Here is a 26,015-nt window from a genome sequence, read left to right as displayed (position 1 = left end):
GACAGCACCTAAGTCCCAGTGAAGTCAAAAGGACTTAAGCACATGCCTCAGTGCTTTCCTGAATCGGGGCCCCCGGCAAGTGCTCTCCCTCACCCTTCCCAAACATGCTGACAGACGGCCACAAATGGGACACTGGGTGCCCAAGTCCAGTTGAAGCCGGGTGTCTATTGCCCTTTGTGACTCGCCCTTTTATGGGGTAGTGTAGTTGGATTGGTTCATTTGCATTCAGTACCCAAGAGTCCTTTCTGTTCCTGGCCCTTTGCTGACAGTCCAGCCATCAGATTTTTGGTTTCCCTTCTCTTCCATTTATACAACACTAAGTGGTGCTAGTCACTGTTGCATTTTTGCCTTAAAAGTCCTTTAACGGAAATGCAGCTGTCTCAGCAATACGGTGAGAAGAAGAATCCACAGGACGGGTTCCCTTAGCTCCCAATCTCCATCAATAACTCCGCTAAGGATTTTCAAGTCTAAAGCTGGTGTTTTGTTAGTTCAGCCACGTACTTTTATTACTCAGGTGACATAACATGTCTCTTACGTACAGCAGCCTGCAGAAAGTAGACCAAGTTACTGTGGAACAACAAAGGGCTCTAGACAGCCCTTGAGACATGTGTCATTAGCGCTAACGGATGTTATGCATGTATCCTCATTGTGGGGATAATGGATTTGCTAAGCCTGGAGGTTGTTTATTGTAACCCTGCAACAACATTGGAGAAACTTGGAACTAGGGTTGCCAACTTTCTAATTGCACAAAACTGAACACCCTTGCCCTGTTCCCTACCCCGCCCCAGCCTTGCTCACTCCAAACCCCCGGCCCTCTATCGCTCGCTCTTCCCTACCCTCACTCATTTTCACCAGGCTGGGACAGGGCGTTGGGGTACAGGAGAGGGTGAGGGCAGGGACTCTGGGCTGGGGCAGGGGTGCAGGCGGGCTCTTTGGGCTCAGGGGTGTGGAACCGAGGAGTTTGGAGTATGGGAGGAGCTCTGGGCTGAGGCAGGGGGTTGGGTGTGGGAGAGGGCTACAGACTCTGGGCTGGGGGTGCATGTTCTGGAGTGGCCATAAATGAGGGGTTCAGGTGTGGGAGGGGGCTCCAGACTGGGGGCAGGGGTGCAGAGAGAGTGTGGGATGTGGGCTCTGGGAGGGAATTTGGGTGAGGGTAGGGATTCTGGGCTGGGGCAGGGGGTTGGGGTGTGGGAGGGGGGTGTGAGGAGCAGGATCTGGGTGGCGCTTACCTTGAGAGGCTCCCCGGAAATGGCGACATGTCCCTCGGCTGCAGCTCCTAGGCAAAGGTGTGGCCAGGCAGCTCTGCACAGTGCTGCCACCTGCAGATGCCACCCCAACAGCTCTCATTGTCCGCGGTTCCCAGCCAATCGGGGCTGCAGAGCCAGCGCATAGGGTGGGGGCAGCACACAGAGCCGCCCTGGCGGTCCCTCCGCCTAGGAGCCAGAGGGACATGTCGCTGCTTCTGGGACCGCGCAGAGCCAAGCAGGGAGCCTGCCAACCCCACCAACTGGACTTTTAACAGTCCAGCCAGTGGTGCTGACCGGAGCCGCCAGGGTCCCTTTTTGACCGGACATTCTGGTCGAAAACCAGACACCTGGCAACCCTACTTGGAACAGAAATTGTGTTCCAAGTGTGGTTCTACTCAAAGAGTGACTGTGTAAGAGATGGTACCTCCTTAGCAGAACTGCTCCCTGTTTGTGTTGAGCCCTGCTCAATTTAGTACTATAAACAGGTATTTACTGATTTTGATTCCTGTTATCCCGTCAGAGCCAACCCAACCCTGAAAGAGAGAGAGCTGGATTGTACTGCTTCTTCTGCATCATCTACAGAATTGTTTAAATTGCAGTCAGTTGCATTTGGGGCTCTTCACAGAAGGACTGCACAGTCCTTGTCAGTGAGGGGAAAACGTGGCTTTATTCCTGGGACATATGCAAGAGAGACCCTGCTTGATTCTCAGTTCCCAGTTGCAAGCTTTGGCAGATTGAAAAAAACCTTCTCAACTTGAAAACTGAGCACACTGAATCTGGAAATCAAGGAGACAGTAACACTACCACCTACCTCTTCTCAAGCACCTTTCATGAGTAGATCTCAAAGTGCTTTACAAAAGAGGTCTGTATTGTTCTCTCCATTTTACAGATGGGGAAATTGAGGCACGATTAACATGGACCCTCACAATACCGTTTGGACAGAGCTATTTTTCAGAACAGAACTGCTGTGAAAGTGGGAGAATCCTAAGGGCCTTATCTGAGCACTGGAACCAGTGAGTGACATTAACATCCCTGAACACCTATAACACTAATGGACTGTAAGCCCCTTGCTGTTCCTCCCGAGCATGGACACACCTCATCCTCACTCTCCTCTTCCCCTTTGTTGCCTTTCTTCTTCTTCTTCTTCTTCTTGTCGTCTTCCTTCTTTTTCTCCCTCTCGGGGATGATGTTATCAATCCAGGCCAGGTCGTGTTGAGAAAAGACGAAATCCAGCATTTTCCTCACTAAGATTAAAGCTAAAATCTAAGGGGGGAAAGGGAGAGAGATTTGAACAACATGGACAGATCCAGATTCATGTCTAGATTCCATTGAAGAATACAGGCCAGACTCTGACTTGCGCTATAGCGACGAAACACAGTAGGGAAGGGGCAGCTGCGGGGCCAACCAGTGCAGAACAGAGAAGGGGGCCTGGATCTTCTGGCTGAGAGACAAGCGGCTGTCCCCTCAGGACAGGCTATGGAACCTTGGCAGCCCCAGAGAGAACCGTGGCTGGTTACATGAAACACTCCCCACGTGGGAAACTTGATGCATCTGCATCCGAAGTGCTGAAGGGACTGGAACCAAGGGATTCATGGTATGTCAAGCCCCAGGCTGACACCCCCTTTCATCTTTGGAGAAGGCACCTGCTAATACCGGTCACTTCGTGGAGTGCTGACGGCATCCCAGAAAGATGAGCTCGTCTCTTTAGTCGCAACTCAAGGATATGGTGAAAGGCTGAGCTAGGGGGAAGCTGGGAAGACCCGCTGAGAGAAGGCTTTTGACACTCAGAAAAACAGACCTGCTGCCTTAAGGCTTTAGTCTCTATTTAAAAATAAAGACAAAGCCCAGGAAGATCAGTGGTTGTTTCCCTATTGGGGATGGAGCAGAGGGGACTGCATGGGGACCCCAGCTGCTCACCCCCTCCCCACACCATCTGTCCCGAGGAACCCCCGTGTTTGTGTGGTAGCCCTACCATCACAGGGAAGATGATAGCTGCCACAGTAGATTTCAGGATCCAGAGAATAGCTAGGCAGATGATCTGCACCAGGGTGAAGAGGTGGATCCGGCGCAACGGCACATGGCGAAGGAAGGCATAGTCAGGCTGGTGCTTGGCTGGCATCAGGAAGAGCTTGCAGCGGTCCCAGAACTGCCAGGGAAAAGGCGTGCATTATTCGCCATCCCCGAGTAAAGGCTGAGCTGGGCTTGGTTCTGAAGCGAGCAACTTTCAAGAGCTGGCCGGAGAGAAGAGTGCTGCACGGACACCTGCCAAAGGTTTTGGCTCAGAATGGTCCTTACTTGGCCCAAAATTAGGCCAACTTCCCATTAAGTCCAATGGGAGATTTGCCTGAATGAGGACTTCAGCTCTAGCCCAATAGGCTGCTACACAGATTTCAAGGCCAGAAGGGACCACTGTGATCAGCTAGTCTGACCTCCTGCATTACACAAGCCAGAGAACTCCCCCTGAATAATGCCTTCTGAACTAGATCAGCTCTTTGTATGTTTTACGCAATACGCTCTCAACTGGAGAGGGTCATTGCAATCCAGTTTATGGTTGCACATGTTAAGACTGGGTAATTAGACCTCATGCTTCAGGGCATATACTGTGTCACTAGAGGTCAGGAAGGAAATCCAGCCCCTGTCTACTTCCCTGCCAAATGTATCACTGCATGCCTGGCCAAGTGAATTTATTGGATAGGAGTTGGGGGGTTACCTTCCTCTGAAGTCTCTGGTATTGATCACAGCTAAAGACAGGAGTGGGATCTGCTCTGGAAATCCCATGTTCTAATTATATAAAGCATTAGTCAGGAAAGTGATCTTTCCTTGTTTGTGCAGCGCTAATACTCAACTGTGGTTTCCACAAACAAACTCTTCAGTTCGGATTTATGCTCTTGGGAGCTAAAGCTACAGCATCCGCCTTAAAATAGTTTCTGTAGTTCAGACCATATTAACCTGGAGCCTAATTTTAGCTTAAATATAGCTTTAACCTCCATTTCAAAAACAAAAAGAAACCAAAGTGATTAAGACTCCGTGGGCCAAATTCCTTTCTGGTATCACCATTACAGTCAGTGACATTACACCAGGGATAAACTCTGTCCCACTACTTTTAAACTGAAATTATCCTTTGGGTTAACATGAATTGGATGTCAAAAAATTCTGGTCATTTAAGGAATTGCTGTGTATCCTCCTGTCCAGCTGACCCAATCCCACTTCTATCCATCCACCCTTCATCACTGTAGTATCTGAGCACCACAAGAGCTGGGACGTCTGCATTCAGACACCACCCTCCAGAGCTCAGAGTGAAGCAAGCGGGCGCGATTCCCATGGAGGGTTTTGCTGCATTCATGGGTCCACAGCCAGCTAAATCCAGCAGCGCTCACAGAATGTTCTTAGAATGGCCAATTCTTGGTCCTGAGCCAAAGGCTCTTTTCAAGCTCAACGTTTTAGTAATTTCAAATATGGCCCGATTAAATTTCAGCCTCTCCTTTCCAGGAACAGCCCTTAATCAGTCAGGCAATAAACCATGTGTCTGGATGAGTCAATCTCCCTGCACTTTGTAGGACCTTCACTCGGTCTCCAGGTTCTGTGTCAGTTTCCCAATGCAAGGCAAGTCTGCAGCTGATGGGGAGGGGTGGACTATGCGCCGGAAGGGAAGTGGGAGTTGAGAAAGCTTTTCCACCATAAACAGAATGACGTTCATAGCATCAGCCACTCTTCTCTCCCTATCCCCCAAGCAGAGCTTTCTATAACTGAGGAAGGGCAAAGATCCACAGACTCCCTGAAATTCTCTTATGGCCAATCTTCCTTATGTGGAAAATGCTCAGATACTATGCTGATGGGCCACACCCTAAAACAGACAGACAGAGGTCCCAAGAAGTGTATCTCATTTACTCTCAGTGCTCCGAGCCTCCCCTTGATTACAGATTTCTCTAGCAATTGGAAGGACCCAATTCCACCCTTAACCATACAGGAGGTTGCCCATGGGTCCATTCAGTTTCCTCTGCAGCTAATTCATTAGTATGAACAATAGACGAGTCAGTTTTATCAAAGTGGTGTAAAAAGATGAGGAGCATAAAGATGGGGACTGGGAATATGGTAGCAGCACATGAAGGGAACAAGTTCAGTAACACAGATTAAATTCTTACCTGAATGCCATTCAGAGAGGCAACTCCCATGTAGAGAAAGACACCATACAACACCGGCATCGGAATATACTGTGGGCAAAGGAAAAACAAGCACACGGTGCTTAGATGTCTCCTGTGAACTATTGCAGAAAAGACATTTCTAGCAGTGTTTGTCCAGAACGACATCCTGGGGAAATCCTGGCCCATAATCAAACAGATAGATGCTGTAGTGACAGGGTACTACAAATACCATATAGAGAAGAGGCACAACGAATGTCCAGGGTTGCTTCTGGGGAGATGCAGCCACACGCTCTCCCTTACTAAAGTCTCAACTGAGCCCTACATTTGGAGGTTTTTTCCCCTTTTAGAAACATTTTTATAGTGCTTGACTTGAAGCGGACCACATCTGAGCTGAGCAAACAGGATACTGCTCTGACGTTTTGGGGAGGTCAAGCCAGACCTGTAAGGGGTTGTGTCACCACCTGCCCTGTTACTCCGGGTGCCGTAAAATGCTATCCTGCTATAGCTCAGAGCCCTGACACAGACAGCCAAGCATGCAGGTTACCCCCTGGCTGCCACCACCCAGTTCCTTTTTGCTGGGTGACCCCAACACCCTCCCCAGCCCTGAATTCCCCCTAAACCATCTGCCAATGTGACGCTCTGCTGAGGTTCCCAGAACTGAGTTACTGGGTACAGAACTACACTATGATAAAAGATCCATGGCACAGCTGCAGCTGGCCCAGATCAACAGAGTTTGGGCTATGGGGCTTTAAAAGGGGCTATAAACTTGCAACGCAGACATTCGGGTTTAGGCTGGACCCTGGGTTCTGGGACCATCCCTGACACACCAGCTCGTCTGTCTTGCCCGCACACTCTTTAGTACTTTGCCAGGCCAAACCTTGCCTTCAGGTAATAAACAGTGACCCCAAGCCTCAAGCTCCGCAGAGACACTTCCCTGCCATGTCCAGCGTCCTCCTGGGTCACGCCCAGAAGTTATTAAGTTCGCTGCTCCTTTAAAGAGACAGTAACAGCAGCTTCCTAATTGAACGGGGTTTGACAAATACTGATTTCAGTCACAGCACTGAATTGGTTTATAATAAAAGTGGAACGAGTATATTTAACAAAAAGACATAGGATTAAGGGATACCAAGAATAAAGACAGAAAGGATTACCAGCAAACAAAGGTAAACATACACGTCTAAGATGAAAATTTAATTTCATCCAGTTACAGTCTTGGTCAAAGCAGGTTTCTTATCTATATTCAGTTTCCAGCGACTTCAACTTCCTTGGTTGAAGGATCCATTTTTCTCAGATGAACAAGAGCCCTGGCCTCTGATCTGCCCAGTAAGGAATAATTATGGGGTTCTCTCCCCTTTCTTTTCATAGGCCAGTAAACCTTGGAAAAGTATTCTTAGAAAAGCAAGCCTAGACAAAGCTCCCTTTCTGTGCTGACTGGTGCCGTCTTCCTCCCTATGGGTGAGTTTTACAATGCAAATATTCTCTTCCTGCGCCTCTGATACAATGAAGAGTCCACTGAATTTGGCCACACCTGGGTTGAGGTGTTGGCCTCTTCCCTTTGCCTGAAGAAACCCGGTTTATCAACTCCCCCTCAAGATGCCTGGTTTAAACACATTTGAGTCACATATTTTCGGCATATATTTATAAAGTCCTTTGTGGATTTACCATACACACATCATGCAATAATGTGAACGATCAGTGAGTTATTAGTTGTCCAAGGATATATTACCTGCCACCTTTTGGGTAAATATCATGAAAACATTGCGTTAGGTGTAGTGAGTGTTAGGCCTTACAAGAGATGCTGACATATTAGTGCAGAGACAGATTACTGTTTTGTGGGGCCCTTCCCTCCCATGCTCCTGACAGGGAGCAGGTTGGTGGGTGGGGGCACCTATTTTTCCAGGGCCCACCAATTGGCCCGGGGCCCCTCGGCATGAGTCCCATTGGCCCAGGGGCTAATCTGCCACTGCATTAGTGAGCTACCAAGGGCCACAGTGTTTTACTACATTTAGGATCACTGTTTGCTGTTTGTACAGGACCTAGAAAATCTGATGGTAACTGTCTGAAAATAATTGCTAACACTCATTTGTAAACCCTCTAATAGTCAAAACCATCCTGAATTTATCTGGTACTCATAAATCAAGAAGAGACTATTACGGTCAACTGATTAGTGTTCCCTCTATGAGACAGAAAGAACTGCACAACTGTGTGTCATAGGCCCTATATCACTAAAGAAGATTCTCCTTTATCTCAAGTGGCAAGGAGAAGAAGGATCTGTGTTCTCTCCACATGAAGTGCTGAGTGACCATGGCACATAGCATAGCGAGCCCAATTTGTTCCAGTAGTTACCTGTCAATGTGGTGTCTAGGTGGACTTCATGCCAGTTTAAAAAGAATTCAATAACTTCACAAGAAAGGGGAGTATGTCCTACCCTTTCAAGAAATGGAGTCAAAATGGAATGGGAGCCAGGCTACAATCTAGTGCATGGGATAATATACTGTGGGATTCCGAAACTCTTTTCTGGCACAGGTATCCAGAAGGCAAAAGAATAAGAGCTTTCCACCGTAATCCAACAATACCTCATTGGGCCATTGTTTCAACACAGACCTGTATTCTGCTTGATGTCTTATAGGTATCTGAACACTGACTGGGCCCCTGGGCCTTCATCAGCACACTGTGCATTGAAGAATGTTGTGTGAAATAGAAAGAGGAAATTTTACCTTCAGAATTGGAGCCAGGAAGACAGATATCCCAGTCAGGACAAAGACAATAATTCCAGTGACTCTCTGCTCCCTGGCAAAGAACAAAGACAGGCAGAGTGAAATGCGGCATCGGGGTGGGACAACTTCTTGTGTTTGCCTTATGTTCCTAGGATGAAATGAATGGCTGGGACATTGAGAACCAATGGGCGTGTGTGGGGCTGCTGGCCTGTCTCCCCAGCCCAGGAAAGACCAACACAAGAGCATGGTTTATTCATTCAAACACAAAACTCACAACCCAAGCAGGTTGCAGAGTAGCAGCTGTGTTAGTCTGTATTCGCAAAAAGAAAAGGAGGACTTGTGGTACCTTAGAGACTAACAAATTTATTTGAGCATAAGCTTTCGTGAGCTACAGCTCACAAGCAGGCCACAGGACCCAGGGGCCTTTCCCCATGCATCTCTTCCCCCTAACTCCAGTGCCTGCCACAAGCACTAACCTCCACCTCCACCTCTAGCTCTAGCTCTCCCTCCTCCCAACAGAGCTCTCTTAGCTCTTCCTAGAAAACACCTGACCCCTTCCAGCTGGATCTGATAATTGAAGCTGGCCACAGGCCCACTGGCCTTTAAAGATGACCCTGTTATAGTGTCAGATATCTACGGAGAGGAATCTAGACAGATGGACATATATGGGGATAGACAGCCAGCCAGCCTCTAGGTAGGTTTTCATTACAACATTCCTCTCTTCTGCTCTCTGCTCCTGTTGCAGTCTCCCTGGTGTGATCTTTAACTCCCTCCTACTCTGGTCTGTTTGTCAACTCAGTTCTTTATTGAATTTCTCTCCCCCTCTCATATTCTTTTCTTTGTGAGAAATAAACCCCAGTAACCTTCAAGGATGGGAGTCGAACTTTAAAACCCACAGCGTTTGAGGGGATTCAGTATTAGGCAAAACAAATCCAGAGATTGCCTTGATCCCACCGGCACAAGACCACGTCCTGCAAACCCCCCCCCCCCCAGTTTGCAACATTTTAGAGGGCCTTAAAAGCACTTCTGTGGCACTCCCGAAGTCATCACATCACCAGACAGGAGTTTAGCTCAAAGAGTGAAAGCCCTGATGTCCCACTGATTTTCAATGAGACTTAGCCTCCTTTTGAAGAAGGGGCTTGCGTCCTTTGGTAAATCTGACAAAATTCAGCCAGCCCTGGACCTCTCCCGATTTTGCTGCTAGAGCTGCAGGGCTCCACATCTGCGGCAAGGTCTTTGGCTCACACTGAGCTTAACCCCTTGTGCACTCTGGCACACAGTATATCCTGGGTCTTTCCCTCTGCCGTGCTCCATCGTGACACATCTACTCTCAGCCAGACGGGCTGTTGGGGTATTGCTGCCATACCTGAAGCTACAGGGAGAGACCAGATGCTTGGGGACCCCACCAGGGATAGGCTGAAATACTAGTGTGAGGTCCATGTGGTCCAAAGCAGGAGCTGGAGGTCATGGAGAGCGCTTGGGAATTAGGGGGTTTCCATTTTAATTTGGCTGAACTTCCTATCATCCTTCCTGTTTTACAGGATCCCTCCTGGCCACTATCCCCCATCTTCCTCCACACATGCTGTCAACACAGTCCAGCCTCTGGACCCGATTCTCAACATACCTTACACCTCATAATTTACGCCTGTGCAAAGTGAGCAAGAAGTGGGTGCCACACACACTAGTACCAGCGCAGAGAGCTCTGCTCTGGGGGTGTTTTACAGCTACTATGCATGAGAGTCGGTGGCTACAAAAGGCACAAAGGACAGGGGAGAATCTGGTCTGTTACTTAGGTCTGCCCCTACTGCAAAGAGATTTGGGGCAGGTGGGGAGGAAAAGGGTTTGCATGCAGCACCCTGCCCATTGCACCCAGAGGCCCTTAATGGAATCGCTTTACAGGCACCCAAAATTTACTGCCCTGCAATGAGATGGTGCAAAATACAGCTCTTCTGGGGAATAGCCCATATCAACTACTTGAGGTACTGGAAATGTGGCTCCCATTTCTGTAGCTAGAAGCATGCCGGGATTACAACCTACCCGACCTGCATGCTGCTACATGGCACCCTCGGCCTCCACTCTCCAAACCAAAGTAGCTGCACGCTAGATTTGGATGTGAACGGATAGTGGCATGGCCTTGAGAGAGCCCTCACCTCACTCCCAGGAACTGTGGCTGCTCCCCTGGCGCGCTGGTCTCCGTCTCCATCTTTAAGCTGTCGATGTGGGCTATGGAAATGACCGTGGCCGCCACGTACCAAGGCAGCCCCATGAACGAGCACACGGCCATCAGGACCCCCACCCAGAACAAGTCCAGGTGATAGCCTGCCGCTTTCTGCAACAGAGCAGGTTTCTGGTTAGGCAACGGGGGCCTGACCCCATCCTCTCTGCTCCAGAGTGTGAAACTCTGCTCCCAAGGGGGGGATTTTCAAGAGGAGAGCAAGGGAACTCGGCACCCAACTCCCATTGAGTTTCAGTGGAAGTTGGAGACCAAACTCCCTTCAGTGCCTTTGAACATCTCTATCTAAAGAACTACAGAGACTGAGCTTTTCTCCCTTGACATTTTAGAAGTGCTCTAATTTCACCAAAAAACCCCAGTGAAATGTAGGGGTTTTGCACCTGAAAATAGAACCAGTTTGAAGAGAACATAGGAATTATTATTTGTATTCCTGCAGTTCCTAGGAACCCCAGTCATGGACCCCGCTGTGCCAGGCACAAACAGAACAATAAGATAGCGCCTGCCCCAAAGAGCCGATTCACTAACTGCCAGGCTGGTTCAAACCAGCAGTCCACATTGCCCAGCATCCTGTCTCTGACAGCAGGGCAGTATCCGCTGCTTCAGAGGAATGTGTAAGATATCCCTGCGTGGACAATTATGGAATCAATTACAATTGCGTCCCTGACCTCCTGTTAGAGTTAGGTTTATATCCCTCCCATACCTTATTATCTTGATAATTAAAGAGCTTGGTTTTTGCAGCTAATCCCTGGCATTAAGATCCAAGAGGTAAACAAAACAGCCATAATTTTAGTGGCCATATGGTGGGTGCTACGCTGGAATTCTGTTGTAGTAGGATCTTGCTAGTTCACCCTTTGATAATCTGCACAAAGCAGAGCTCACACCCCAAATCCCAATCGTCTGTCTAGATTGCTCCAAGATTTAAGATTCATTTCTCTAGAGAACACACTTTGGAAGGCACCAGGACACACCACACTTCAACAAAGGCAGGGTACCTGTAATTCTTTAATACAAGGAGCAGCAAGCATTCATGAACCTCTTGAATCCCACCTAGACCCTAGTTGTGAGTAGCATAGTCCTGTCCAGGGGTGAAGCTCACCTCAAATGAGCAAAGAGAGAGGTAAGCATTGATTCCAATGTCCACAGAGCACCATATTCTACCCTTACATGTGCCTGGTTACTTCTGTTGAAGCAAATGAATAATCAAGGGTAGAAGATGGCCCCGTTTCTGTCTGTTCTATGGTTTGTTGAATAGGTTTACACCAGTCCCAGATACTGTTAAAAGCCATACCCTCAGTTTGTGCTCCTTTCTATTGACTATGACGGCTGTGATTTGCTGGTCCATGAAGATCAAGATAGTAACCAGCAGAGCTGGAAGGGCGCTGGCCAAGTAGATCCACCATGGATTCTTACCGAACGGGAATACAAACCATCCTCGATCTAAGCGAGTGGGCTAAAAACATAGAGCAAGGCAAGGGTTATTGCATGTTGCATTCTGATTCTGGGTCATAAAAATTACATTTCAGGAAAATGCCATTGCATTTGGGCAAATTTGTATGAAATCTTGGAAGAATACAAAAACTTGAGTCTGTTGTGAGTGCAATCTTGTTCCAGGACAATCGGAACCTAATCCGCATTGGGAACTAACCACCACCTTCCTGAGCCACTGGATAACCATTGGTTTCAAAGTAGCAGCCGTGTTAGTGTGTATTCGCAAAAAGGAAAGGAGTACTTGTGGCACCTTAGAGACGAACACATTTATTTGAGCATAAGCTTTCGTGAGCTACAGCTCACTTCATCCGATGCATTCAGTGGAAAACCACTCAAAAACTTATGCTCAAATAAATTTGTTCGTCTCTAAGGTGCCACAAGTCCTCCTGTTCTTTTTGTGGATAACCATTCTAACCCACAATCACAGCATGGTGAACTGGCTAGCAGGTATGCACATCACTTCCCCCTACTGGATGGAATTAGAACTGCTCAAATGTGGGTCATAGCCACAGGCACTGTGCCACTAACATTCAAGGGATCCTCCTTTAGCTCAAGTGCTAGGAGCCGGGACTTTGGCAGCCGGAAGTGCTGCGGGCGTTCTGTCCCCGTTTCAGCATGGTTTTCTGAACAACCCTGGTGCAGAGCATAGTGACAAGCATTGTCTCATTGCTTCTCGTGCTCCCCTATCAGTCTACTGCATGGCCAGGTCTACATGACAAAGTTTTAGCAGCATAGCTATGTTGGTTAGGTGTGTGAAAAAACCCCACACCTCTAACAGACACAGCTATGCCGACAAAACGTGTAGTTACAGCTTATAACAGCAAGAGTCCTTTTGCTGGTATACGCCGTGTCTCCACAAGGGAGCTTTGTGTAGCTTTGACTAACCCTGACAGGTCATGTCTACACTAGGAGCACTTTCCTGGTATAAGAATACGGATATGCCATATGGGCAAAGCGCTCCTGGCATGGACACTGCTTAGGCCAGCAAAGCTGTGCTCTGGACTGGCATTGTTAAATCACCTCACACGAGTGAAACAAGCTAGAATGGTAAAAGCGCAGTGTCTACACTAGAGGCTTTTGCCGGCACTACCATGTCGGTCCGGAATCACACCTCTTCACATCCCTGCCCGACAGAAGTCTGTAGTGTAGACATAGCTTTATACTTAGGCTTGGTCTACACTTAAAAGTGAGGTCAACATAGCTACGTCCATCAGGGGTATGAAAAAACACTCCCCCTCCCCCCGAGTGCCATAGCTGTGCTGGCAAACCCCCAGCATAGACCCAGCCCCATTGACAGAAGAATGCTTCTGTTGACCTAACTACTGTCACTCAAGGAGGTGGTGCTTCTACACCAATGGAACACCCCTTCCATAGGCGTAAGCTGCGCCTGAACTAAGGGGTTAGAGAGGCATAGCTTCGGCGACCTAGCTGTACCCCGATAGTCTCCATAGTGTAGACATACCCTTCAAGTGTAAGCTCTTTGGGGCAGGGACAATGTCTTTGTTCTGCATTTGTATGACGCTTAGCGAGATGGTGCCCTGAGCAGGACAGTTTCTTCCACTTCCCCCCCACCCCCCGGCGCTATTGTCATAAAATAATTAACAGTAATAATAAAATAACTGACATCCTAACACAACCGCAGATTTGTAACAATACGCATATTGTCAGAGAGAGCTGAATACTTTGGAAGGGATGCTAGTTGTTTTACCTTAAAATCAGTAGGCACTTGCAGTTTAGGAGTATTCAGTCCAAACAATACATCGAGACCAACAAACATTAGTATGGACATGAAGATAGAGAAGTCACTAATAAGTTTACGTAGCTACAGAGAGAGGGAGAGAACACAAATCAAACACAAAGAAAAGGCAGAAAAGTGGCGGAGTTTGAGCATTAATCAGAGAATGAAAATAATTTATGTGAGATGCAGTGTTAGCTAATTCATTTCAACAGAGAAATGGAATGGATATCTACCGATATCAATATCCGCTTGCATGAGCAGGAGTTGGAGTCATTTCCTAGTGAATCATTAATATCTACCTAAGGTACTCATATGGACTCTGTTACCTTGCGAGTACCTTCCATTCTTTAATGGGGATGCTATTATCCCCATATTAGAGGGGAAACTGAGGCACAGAGAAGCTAAGTGACTTGCCAAGGGTCACATAAGAACTGTGGGAACATAGGGAACTGACCACAGGTTTAATCCCATCCTGGCTCCCTAGCCACTGACCCATCCTTCCCATCCCCTGCTCTAATCAACATATATTGTGTGCCAGGGGATAAACTTCTTTCTATGTGATGTTTGCACATATATCACTGAGGCTGGATGTTCAATTTCCATAAATTTGATGGCTAGAGGAGATGGGGTGCTCAAGAAATGTTTTTGCCAATAATTTCACCACTGAAAAATCAGATCAGCCAATAAAGTGTCTTGGAAACTGAATCTCTTTCATCCCATTCCTAATGTAACTGTTGGAAGGAGAGTCTCAAGGGTGAGCTGGAAAGGAATTGAAAGGGACAGAAATCAGGAGAGGAAAGAACTTCAAAACCGCTACATTCAAACCTTAATTATACTGGGAACATGCAGCTTTGGAGTGTCCAGACCAAACCAGGCATCTATTCCACAGAACAGCAGAATGGAGAAGACAATGGAAAAATCAGCAATGAAGGCCCTGACCTGGAGGCAGATGGGGTTGGGAGGGAAAGGCTGGTTAAACAGGGTGGTTTACAGATCTCCAAGCATGCAGTACACCACGGGGACATTAAGAGACACACATGCCTGATCTCCTTCTCATACAGGTGTAACTCAGTTGATGTCAAAGGAGTTACTTTTGATTTGCACTGGTGTAAGTCAGAGCATCCACATCAGCATTACCAATTCTCGTGATTTTATTGCTCATCTCACAATACATGCTGGTTTTATTAAATCCCAAGCTCCTGGAGTCATGTGAATATGTGAGACCTTCAGCTTTCATTTAAATGTTCCTAGTCCTTCTGGTTGTGGAGAAAAGCTTGGAAAATGTGACCCAAGCACAGCTTAAAAGCTCACAAATCAGAAGGCAAATTAAAACAAAACAGTTAAAAAAAAAAGCCTATGATTTCAGGTTGGCAATATTGGCACATTGCTTTATTAAAATTTCAAATCCTCAACTGAAATCTGGAAGAGAGTTTTAAATGTCAGCAACTTGTAGTTTTCTAGCAAGTTAATGCAAGGTTTCAAGAACGTTCATTTGTTAGATGTAGAAAAAATAAACCCAGAAACATGGATCAGCCTCTATTCTTCGTAATTCCTGCAGTTGGCAGAAATACCAGCTCATGGTGGCTCGGATTCTGCTACTTTTAAATGAATTGTATGCATAGAAAAAGTTCAAGAATCTTTGAGAGAGACGCAGACTTCACAGAAATGGGAAGTGAAAAGTATATGGGCATCTTAAATTTACCCTGAATTTTAAATGTTAAAAACTTGCCATTATAAAAATGTTCCCATAACTCAAAAAAGGCATCCTAATGAAAGCAGTATGCAGTGTTTGCAGCCCAAATATAGCTACATCCAAAAGTGAAATGGACCATAAATAAAAGCAAAACTGGCTTCACAGATTTTCATTGTCCAACGCAGGTGAAATGCAAAACTCAACAAAGAACATCCATAGCAAGAAGCATACTGGATATTTAACATTCTTTCATTTTTAATAATCTAAAGGACACCTGCTAGATAGGTTAAGCTCAGAATTTTGTTGCTGTAAAACAACGTGTGGAAGGGAAGGATAAAAGCTAATATGAAAATGTTTGCATGGATTTCTATAAAATAAAATTAATCTACTGTACTGTATTGCACATTTCCTTTGAACAGGTGTCCAATTACAAATCATGGGGCAAGCTAAAGAGATGTTCATAACAAAAAAAAAAACAACCCCAAACAGCCAAACCAGAAATCTTGCATGCTTCTACTTTTTTCATATTCTCCCCTCCCCTCTCTGACCCGCACATTTCTTCAATAAGACCCTGATCCTGCAATTAGATCTGACCAAGTCGACCTTTGTGCCTGTAGAGAAGCCCTCTGACTTTGATGGGACAACACACAGGCATAAGAGTCTGTCCATGCAGATCCAAATGCAGGATTGGAGGCCATGATCTGTATTTCAAGTTCCCCGTGTCTCTCTGAAAGGGACCAGCTTACACTTTATGGTGGAAACTGAACTACAGATGGGTTTCATGGTCTTTGTATTTTTTCTTACCTTTGTAGGAAAGTAGCGACTGAACTTGAATTTCTTCAGCGTTACAGTCATGGAATAAGTCCCAAAGAAGAGGATGAAGGAGATGAGGGCTAAGTCAGGAACAAATTTACAGGATTTCCCTACTAGGTTTCCACCATACTTTAGACATTCCTTCTTACTCAGCTGGGTCCAGTCCAGAGCTGTTACGTTAATAGCGTTGTACTTGGAATCGAAATATTGAAGAGAATAAACCAAAATAATTATTAATACATTGAGCAATTCTAGTGTGCAGGCAAATACAATTAGTCACATGGTACTGCTTAGGAGCACCACTACAATTCTGGGGAAAGTTAAAAGTGCTCTATAAAATATACAGAGCAATGCATCACAATCATCCGTAAGAACTTGGCTCAGAATTCGTAGTATTCAACGCATTTCCTACAGTAAATATAAGGATAACTGCAAATAGAAGTAACAATATCCCTTTACCAATGGCAAAATTGGCAAGTTGTTAAGGGTGACCACTGTCATGACATTAAACTTCAGTGGAATTAAACCAGATAAGAACCATGTCTCTTAATAATGAGGCATTCAGCGCTTGTCTGGTGCCCAGGTATGAAAATATTTTCAAAAAGTGCTGAGTGATTTTTGGATCCCCAACTTGAGACCGCTAAAAAGGGCCTGATTTCTGGAAAGTGCTCAGCACCTGTCTGTGAATGTCAGACTCCTTTAAGGTGTCTCAAGTTGGGCACCCACAAGCTGGGGCACCCAGAATCACTCACAACTTCTGAAAGTCATGATCATTGTTCGTATCTTGGCTAGTGTAAAATACACACCAATATAAAAAGTAACCATCTGTTCCATGGTCTGGGATTCTCTACTTATTCTAACTTGTGAGTTTAGACAAGCCCTGAACTGGTGCAACTTTTCTAAGGGCTTGTCTACACTTGAAAGTTAACTAGGACTAAAGTAGGGTGTGAATTTAAAGTCTAATAGCTACTCCTGAATAACCCATGTGTAGACCAACCCTTGCTCTCGTGCATGTCCCAGGTGGCTGGGAGCTCCTTAAGCTGCAGCACACAGAGTTTCATTGGTTTAATTGAAAGTGTGATTTTAAAATGAGTTAAACCGCTGTGGAGGGTCTTTTTAAGGTTTAAACCAGGCTAATTTCAATTTCAATTAAGTCAGCTAGGAACAGCTTTAAATTCAACTGAAATAAACTGCTCTTAAATGGAAATAAGCGTGTCCACACAGAGGTTTGTGCTGGCTTAAATAAGCCAGTGCAAGTATGCGCATAGAGAGGCCTCACATTCAATGGTGAGGTACATGCTTTATAAGTGCTTGACTGATTATGCCTGCACTGCACACACAGAGGAGATTAAACTAGCCCAGCGTGCACTGCTGTGGATTCTTTGCCTGCAGTCTGTTCATTGGTGGTTTATAATATCCTGGTTGGGCACGTGAAGGGGATGTCGCCAGGCCATTGCAACTGGAATGAAGAGACACACAGTTCCCATTCCGCTCCTTCCCCAAAGCCGAACGTTAATTCCATGCTGTGATTTAATTCATTCGCTTGACAAGTCATATAACTAAAAAGTTGATTTCTAAAGAAATTGCTGTAGGCTTTGATAGCATCCCTGGAAGAAGACTGAGTGACTGATTTAACAGGCGGATCCCCCTGTGTCCCACTTTCTTTCTTTCTGGGCTAAGAAAGGATCCAGAGGGCTCAGCTACTCCCTACTTGAATATACATAAAACAAAAACTACTTACCACAGAAATGTTAGTGTTGTTTGGTGCCAGCGGAGCTGAAGCATTGAACAATGTTGTATTCACTGCAGAAAAGGGGTTTGTTATTAAGGTTTTATATATATGAAAACAAATAGTCAAATTCAACCCAGCATGGAAATCCTGTTTAAGCCTAGCGGACCCTGCTGGCTCGAACCAGTAACCGCCCTTCCATTTCAAGGAGAGAGCAAAAAACTTTGTGTTCAGTTCCCGGCAAGGGTTACCTAGCAGTGCACACAGCTGTGGGCCATTTAGACAGTTCTGTCTACACGGAAGGGAAAGAATGTAATGAAGTCCAGGATAAGCACATTATTACAGACCTGTTGGGAAGGGAGCGGGACGGGATCCAGGAGCGAAACCCAGGACGAAGGGCAGAACACAGATTTTGGGAGCTAGAGTGTAAACCCTGGTTCTAACTCCAGCAGTGACTTCTCCCTGATTAATACGGTGTGTGGCCTTCCATTTAGACCAGAAAATAACCCCCGAGGGCTGCATTGGCAACTTGCCAGGAGCCGGAGAGATGCACTTAATTGTAAGAACATTGATTGTATCTTCCTTCATTATCTGAGGGGGGCGGCCACTGGAGACTACATGTTCCATGGTGCAACACTTCATCTTAGGTCACGTGACCTCCGACGCAGCTCCCATGCATCTTGGGATTTGTGGTGTCAATGGGCTTCCCCTCCACTTTAAATGATCACATTTGGTCCATGGACTGCATTCGGCTGCTACCTAGGCCACGGTCAGAAGTACTGCCTCTCAGCCTAAAGAAAAGAGTGGCCATATAAATACACAGAACCCGTTTTGGTTTTTTGGGTAGCTTCCAGGGATGTATACCAATGGGAGCCCCCCTGAATCAAATCAAGCCATGCCCCCTGCACCCTTTTCCAGCTCGCTGAATGTCCCCTCAGTTGTTCATTATGTGCCATTATAACATATACAGTTGTGCTTACCACCAATTCAGAGAATGCATGACGCAGATGGGGTTCCTTCTTCAAAGCCTTCGCTTTTCTGTATGTGGTATGGGGCAGGGGATCATAGTTTGAAAGGTAAGATGTCCATCTGAAAGAATTGCCATTCTTGGGGGAGGGGGTGCTGGAGAGAACCCAATGTCTCTTTCTCCTGGAGCGGGGCTTACCCCCATTCTTAGAGGGTCACTCCTTCTGTAAGAACTTTGTGGCTTTGGAGATATCCACTGGGGCCCAACTTTTTAGAAACAAGCTGGGGAAAAAGAAACCCTTCTCTCTCCAGAAGCTGCTTTTGCTCAACAGGTCACCTCTCATTTAGGGTGAATCTCTTCCGTTGCCATCCTGGATTCTCGCTGCAAGAAAGAGGCTTCCCCTCTCTAACCCCACCCAGCCGTTTTCAAGGAGAAAATGGATGGCGAAAGAATGCACTCTCTCACACTTGGAAACCCAAATGGAGAAAAACCAAACCACAGCACTAAGGATGGTACTTAGAGCACTTCTCCAGAGCCTTTTGCTGGAGGATTTTAAAGTGCTTAACTAAGTGGCAACATTCTTGGTATATTGGTATTATTCCACTCATTGTACAGATGGGGAAACTGAAGCACAGAGAGATTAAGTGACTTTCCAAAGGAGGCAGAATGACTCAGAGGTAGGAACGAAACACGAGCTGTGAATTTCTGTTGTAAGCAACATCCACGGCCTGCTTAAAGAATACCTGCAGAAGGATGAACTTACTGGAAAAAAACCGCTATGCATATTTACATGGGTTTTGAACCCAATTTTCCCACGGCTGCAGATGAACTTGTTAAAGTCATGAGGTTTCTTTTGGCAGGCATGGATTCATCATGGGAGCTGCAGTCTCCATGGGCCGCCCAATCCAGTTAACACTTCTTCATCTATGTTAAAGGTTGTTATAAAGAGGGCAGTGATCAGTTGTTCTCCATGATCACTGCAGGCAGAACGAAGAGTAATGGGCTTAATCTGCCGCAAGGGACATTTAGATTAGATATTAGGAAAAAATGTTTAACTATAAGGAGAGTTAGGCACTGGAATAGGCTTCCAAGGGAGATCATGGAATCCCCATCATTGGAGGTCTTTAAGAACTGGTTAGACAAACACAAGTCAGGGATGGTCTAAAGTTGACTTGGTCCTGCCTCAGCTTAAGGGACTGGACCAGATGACCTCTTGAGGTCCCTTCCAGCCCAACATTTCTATAATTCTGAAGGTGGCTAACACATAACATCTAATGTCCTGCCTCAAGATATTGTCATTCCTTTCCCTGATGAACTACACAGGATAATTAATGAAGGAGAAGTGATTGCTGGGTTAGAATCAGAGCCCTTGGTGCTACCAAAACAATACTCCACCACCAGAGAAAAAGGAAGGGAAAACTGAACTAATGTGACTTTTGGTTCGATTAACTCCAAACTTTACAATGTTCGATAGCCTTTAGCTTTTCCAGAACCAGACATATTTGCAATTTCTACTGCTTTAAATTGTTCATTGCCCATCTTAAAGAATACTGTAGCATTGGCTGTATTTTTCTGAGAAGGCCCATAAAAGTGCTTTACACAAATGAATATATTGGACTTGAGATAAAAGTAGGAGACATTAAAAAAATAAAACAAAAGGGTAAGAGTATCAAATATTAAATTTTAATATTTATAAAGTGATACTCACTTGAGATTGAAAGCAGCCAAATAGATGTGTGCAGCAGAGACAAATATGGTACAAATCAGTTATAATAGTTAAAAATCAGAACTAACAAAATAAATAAAAGGACCAAAAGGAGATTAACACACTCTCAATATCTGGAAGAGTGAAATGTCCAAATCTGGACCACTTATTAGATGCCCAGAGCAACCCGGGTGAAAGATCACGTTTAAGTGTTGCTGCTGTTGGGAGGAGATTGAGGGTTTACAGCATAGAAAAACTTCTAGCGGAGAATGGGGTTTCCATGTGAACTTCGGGGTTTGCATGTAACAAAGGAGATACGTGTGGTTTTGATTTGCTCAGCTCAGATTTAAGTTACTTAAAATACATTTTATTTTTAAATTAACTCAGTGATGGTAAAAAGATGCCAGCTTGACAGCTCTGGAGACTGAAATCCTTTGTCCACAGAACAGATACCGCATGGATGAAAAGAAGGTTAGCTGTTCACACAGACTTGGCCAACATGCTTCAAACTCTGTCCTGAAGGGACTGCTGCTAGGTGTGAGAGTAATTCAGTCTCCGTGGGCAAGATCATGTTGTTTAGACAGTCCAAAGGCAGAAAGTGCCCTGTGACTCCCACGCACTTCTGTATAGTTCACCTGTCACTACACCCCTATATGGGTTTGGGTTCAAAGGAAGCTATTACTACAGGAGACCATCCTGCTAAAAAGATGATGATGATGATGAAGCCAAAAAAACATTATTTTGTGCTAATGTCCTCAGAAATCAGACGAGTTGATTTAGTTCCCTCTAGTTCAAACCTGGATCCCAGATGGTGTTCACAGGAAACGCATGTGAAATGTGCGGGTCTCAGAGCAGTTTGTGGGAACCCACTAACCCACCATTACAACTGGTTGTAATAGATGGGCCATCTCAGAGGTCAAATGAGCCATGGAGACTATGCTAGCAAATCATCCCTAGAGATGAAGGGCCTGATTCTGTTCTCACACGAATTTTAAACCAATGTAACTCCATGCTTGGAGTTTTTCCTAGTCAGAACCGAGCGATATCTCCGGGATTACACGGGGGAAGCCTGCACTGCCACATCTGTCCTTTGGCTCACTAGGGGATTTCAGCTTCCACGGCTGTTGCCTCTGTCTACAGATGCCTTCCATTTGGGTATTGCTCAGCAATGTATGGAAAGAAAGTGTTAGCAAATTTGTGCAGAAAGTTGCGTGTATATGCAACATTTAATCAAACTGGAAAAGTTCACCATTGTTTTGGGAATATATTTGTGGTAACTTTGCACACATGATAGTCCATTTCTTTTTTGAAATGGTTCTTTTCTCCCTCTGCATTGCACCAGACAGACAAAAACAGGGCCCTCTCTTCAGATTTCCCTTTTTTATATTTAATGCTTCACAAGGTCACCCAGACTGTGCCCAGGGAGGAGAAGCACTTTTTCAGACCCCACTATTATTAACAAGCTAGCAGACCTGTGGCCACTGAGTGGGAAGTGCTGTTTCAGAAAAGACGACTCAAAGAATCAAATTCTGCTCTCTGGGAGGGCCTGATCCTGCACCACCGCAGGCTTCTACAGCATCAGGTGCTTACATCAGTTGAAATGAGAATAACTCCACTGAAGTCTGCAGAGTGACTCCAGATATGCAGTGACTTCACCAAGAACAGAATTTGATCCTCTGACAGCAAGAAATTGCAGCCTCTCTAGTCAGAGTTTTAAAATGTGGGAAGGTTTAAGAAAAGTGATTAAAAATAGACCTGGAAAAGAAAAAAGTTAGAATTTCTAAGCCAGTTTAAGAGGCTTGGTTTTCCTGCCAAACAAATAGGCAACTTTTTTTTTGCAAAGACAGACGATTTTTCAATCTCAGGAATAACTCAATTTTCACTGCAAAAAAGAGCTAAATAAACTAACCATTTATGCAGACTGAAATTTAAGAGGCACTTTCAAGATTAAATTAATATATTCTAAAAAAATCTCTTGTGATATGTGATTAAAACAGGAATATAAAAAATGAATTTACTTTTCATTATTCACAAATTTTATTTGCATGGATTCAATTCAGTGAAACTAGACTGCTCAGTTCCAGTGTATTTATATTAAGTTTCACTTTCTGTCTCATTTGTACTAGGATGATGATTTATGTTTGAGTTTGTAAAACTGTAGGATGATGATATTTTAAAAATGAGGGGGAGGGAGTCAATGCACATTCCTCCTGTTTTCCTTGAAATGTAAGTGTCCTGAAAATCTTTCTTATCATATTAGTTGTGGTTCTTCCAAACAAAATCCAAACTTTTGCTTTAAAATATTTGACAGTTTCTCCAAAACAGGAAGGGAATTCACTGAGATATGCATGAAAGAGCTGGTTGGAAAATGAAGGGGTTTTCCCTGCAGAAAATTCTGACTTTTCATTAAAAAACCCTGATTTCCCCCCAGTTTTTGGCAACTGAAAACGAATAAAATTTTGGCCAAAAAATTTGAAAATTTTTTTTGTTTGTTAAGATTTTAGTTTTCTAATGAGAAATTGAAATTTTTCAAGAAACATAGGCACTTTCTGGTAAAATGTTCATTTTTGGGTCAAAAAAATCCAGTTTTCCATTAGACAAAAGTTCAGATGGAAAATTTTCCAAACAGTCCGGATGGATGATTCTGAAGGGAAGAAACTGGAAATGGTATGTGACCTAGTGGTTGCACTAACTGTAGTAGCTAGCAGGACTTGGAATTGGCAGTAAAAATACATATAGTCATATATATGTTTCTCAGAGAACTATAGCTCAGCAATAGGAGCCAGTAGCCCAAACCATGTAGTATGTTATTCCTAAATCAGCGGAAGGACATAGACTTATAAGGGGGCTGGTTGCCTTCTCTAGCTTCCTCTGTCTCTCCATCTGCATTCCATATGGTTGTGTCAGATACTCAGTGTTCTGCCGGAGAATTACTGGCAGACACCAGCAGGCAACATTTTGACGTGCATCTTTCAGGATGGCACTGTACATATCACCGAGGTGACCTCACCAATTGCATGTTAACAGGAACATGTTTCCAATCAGATTAAACTGTAAATTCCAAGTCAGAGAAAATATTTTGTTTGTTTTTCAAAAAGAAAAAAGCTACTGTTTTCTGTCCCCGTTTAGAGAAAGTGAAGGTACGGGTCTGCAAGGTAGCAAACGGAAATTGCCCGTAGGCCAAGTTCCCACTCTGCTGCAAACAGGACATGCACATCCCAGACCTGGTCCAAACTTACCTCCTCCACTTCCTGAAGTCTGCCTTTACTGTTATCTTATAGCAACCAATCATAAATCTCTTAAGCTTTCTGTAGGGTTGTTCCTATAGTTTTTACCCTAGAGGACCACACTCTGTCTCAGGCCCTAGTTCTTTTTGCCCCTCTAATACTGTAAGTGGGAACTAACAGGATCCCATCTGCCAAAATGAGTCATCAGAAATAATTCTGCATCTTCATGCACCTGCAGATCCCTGCATTCCTGTGCGCGTTCCTGGAACCTGCCATTGTATTACTGTTCTACTCGGCCTTTAATATATATTGTGGAAATTTCCCTTGCCCCCTCTCACTAGCTGCCTTGACTACCTGATGCATCATGTATATCATGGAGAAACATAGCTCCAGTGATGCCCGTGCACCAAGAATATGACCCTTGAAGTGCCAGTGTTTCATTAGGTAAACTGAGTAATGCGCCCATGCACACACAGCGCTTCCGTGGCAGAGCTAAGAATAGGACCCAAAAGTCCTAGCTCAGAGTTCCCTGCTCTAACCACTGCACCAAGTTCCAATGGCACACTGGTACTTCAAAGCACACTGCTGCATTATACCACTGAAAAAAGGATACACATGAATCAAGTGAGAACAGAACACCACTGATTACTGCCTGGCAAGGAGACAATCCAGCGTGTTTCTGCAGAACTGGACTGAATGCAATTGTGTACCTGACCAGCAATTTTTCAATTTCCTCTGAAGCATCTAGTAAAGGATGCTAGACATAGGATGTTAGAGACCTGGGTCGATGGACAATTGTTCTGTCTGGTAAATGGGCATTCTTATGTTCCTACAAAAAAGAGGAAGAGTGCTTATGCTGACAGCAGGTCTTTCTGAAAGGTTACTTGCTACTGAGGCAGGAAAAAACTTCAACAAACCAATATTTAAACACGAGCAAAGCCAGCTAAATGCTTCAGTGGCAGCATTTACTGCTCAGCAGATTTAATATTCAGATCAGACCCGTTTACCAGCTTTGGCCAAGACATTTGAGAACACACTGTAGGAAACAAGCCTGCACTGGCTGAGGATACGGAAATCAAAGTCACTAGTTTCTATGATTTTACAAGAGTAAAGATGGCAAAGGACCAAACGAACCAAACTGTGCACAAATGCTCAGTGATGCATTTCACTGCGGACAGATTTCGAGATGGGATATTACTTTTTTCTACAGTCAGCACAAAGGTGCAAACTGAAGTTTCAGCAAGACAGCTTTGGCAGGATGACCATAGGGCCTTAACCACAAAGCAAAACAGCTACTGTAATGCAGAGCAGGGTGCTGTCAACACGAGAAAACACAATAATGACACCACTGAAGAATTCCAAGAGTCCATGAACTTTTCTTGTCTTCGCTGAGGGCTTGTCTCCACTACCGCTTAAGTCGATGTAAGTTATGTCGCTCAGGCGTGTGAAAAAGCCACCCCTCTGAGCGACGCAAGTCGACTTACAGCGGCGTCCACGCCACGCTACGTCGGCGAGAGACTCTCTCCTGCGGACATAGCTTCCCCCTCTCATGGAGGTGAAATAATGTTGTCGACAGGAGAGAACTTTCCGGTTGCCACGGTGCATCTTTGCCAGATGTGCTCCAGTGACGCAGCTGGGACGACGTAATGCGGTAATATAGGTTAGCCCTGAATGAACCGTTGGTGAAAAAACGTAGAGATGCTTCCAGACCAAAACAACCCAGGAAGAACTTGCAGCAGTCAGTAGCATGTTTCTGCCTGCTTAGCTTGAGAGGAAACAAATATAGTCCCTAAGAATCTCCAGATATGTGGAATGTGAGTGGAGAGTCCTATATCGATTTAAGCCTCTATCAAGCATTCTAGCTGAATTCAGCAGAACTCTTAAACATGTGCTTAACTTTAAACATCTGCATAGTTTCATTGACGACTTCTGTCAGGCTACTTGTGTGCTTAACTTTAAGTGCATTTTAAGACTTTCACTGGATCAGGCCCAAGTGCTCAGCCCTTGCCGGGTCAAGCCCTTAGTTTGGAGCTGAATGGCTGCAAGGTTGTTACAATTATGGTCAATTAACATGTCAACACACTGACACTCTTCATAAGAAGAAAAAGAAAACACGCATAAGGCTGGTGACACAGTCCACAGTTTCACAAGTGAAATCGTGACATCACGGTACAGCCTGATTACTCTCGTTACAGTCTGTATGGTAACACCCATTGTTTCATGTTCTCAGAGTATATAAAATCTCCCCACTGTATTTTCCACTGCATGCATCTGATGAAGTGAGCTGTTGCTCACAAAAGCTTATGCTCAAACAAA

General features: G+C 45.1%; 1 protein-coding gene across 9 annotated transcripts in view; it reads right to left on the bottom strand.

The window, feature by feature from the left end:
• SLC4A5 (solute carrier family 4 member 5) overlaps positions 1-26,015 on the bottom strand; it is a 126,299-nt gene that overhangs the window by 12,654 nt on the left and 87,630 nt on the right. For 5 of the 9 annotated variants that reach the window (XM_043503194.1, XM_038384608.2, XM_043503197.1 and 2 more), the window contains 10 exons: positions 17,813-17,874; positions 16,063-16,263; positions 14,391-14,504; positions 13,536-13,649; positions 11,628-11,789; positions 10,257-10,435; positions 8,107-8,179; positions 5,390-5,458; positions 3,220-3,393; positions 2,343-2,510 (listed from right to left, as the gene is read on the bottom strand). In XM_043503194.1, the coding sequence (XP_043359129.1) occupies positions 2,343-2,510; positions 3,220-3,393; positions 5,390-5,458; positions 8,107-8,179; positions 10,257-10,435; positions 11,628-11,789; positions 13,536-13,649; positions 14,391-14,504; positions 16,063-16,263; positions 17,813-17,874 (1,316 nt within the window). The remainder of the gene's footprint in view (positions 1-2,342; positions 2,511-3,219; positions 3,394-5,389; positions 5,459-8,106; positions 8,180-10,256; positions 10,436-11,627; positions 11,790-13,535; positions 13,650-14,390; positions 14,505-16,062; positions 16,264-17,812; positions 17,875-26,015) is intronic. The other 4 variants (XM_038384613.2, XM_043503196.1, XM_043503198.1 and 1 more) reach the window with 2 other exon arrangements.

The sequence above is a fragment of the Dermochelys coriacea genome, chromosome 26, assembly GCF_009764565.3.
Source record: "Dermochelys coriacea isolate rDerCor1 chromosome 26, rDerCor1.pri.v4, whole genome shotgun sequence".
Lineage (NCBI taxonomy): Eukaryota > Metazoa > Chordata > Testudines > Dermochelyidae > Dermochelys > Dermochelys coriacea.
This window is presented reverse-complemented; position numbering and strand designations above follow the sequence as displayed.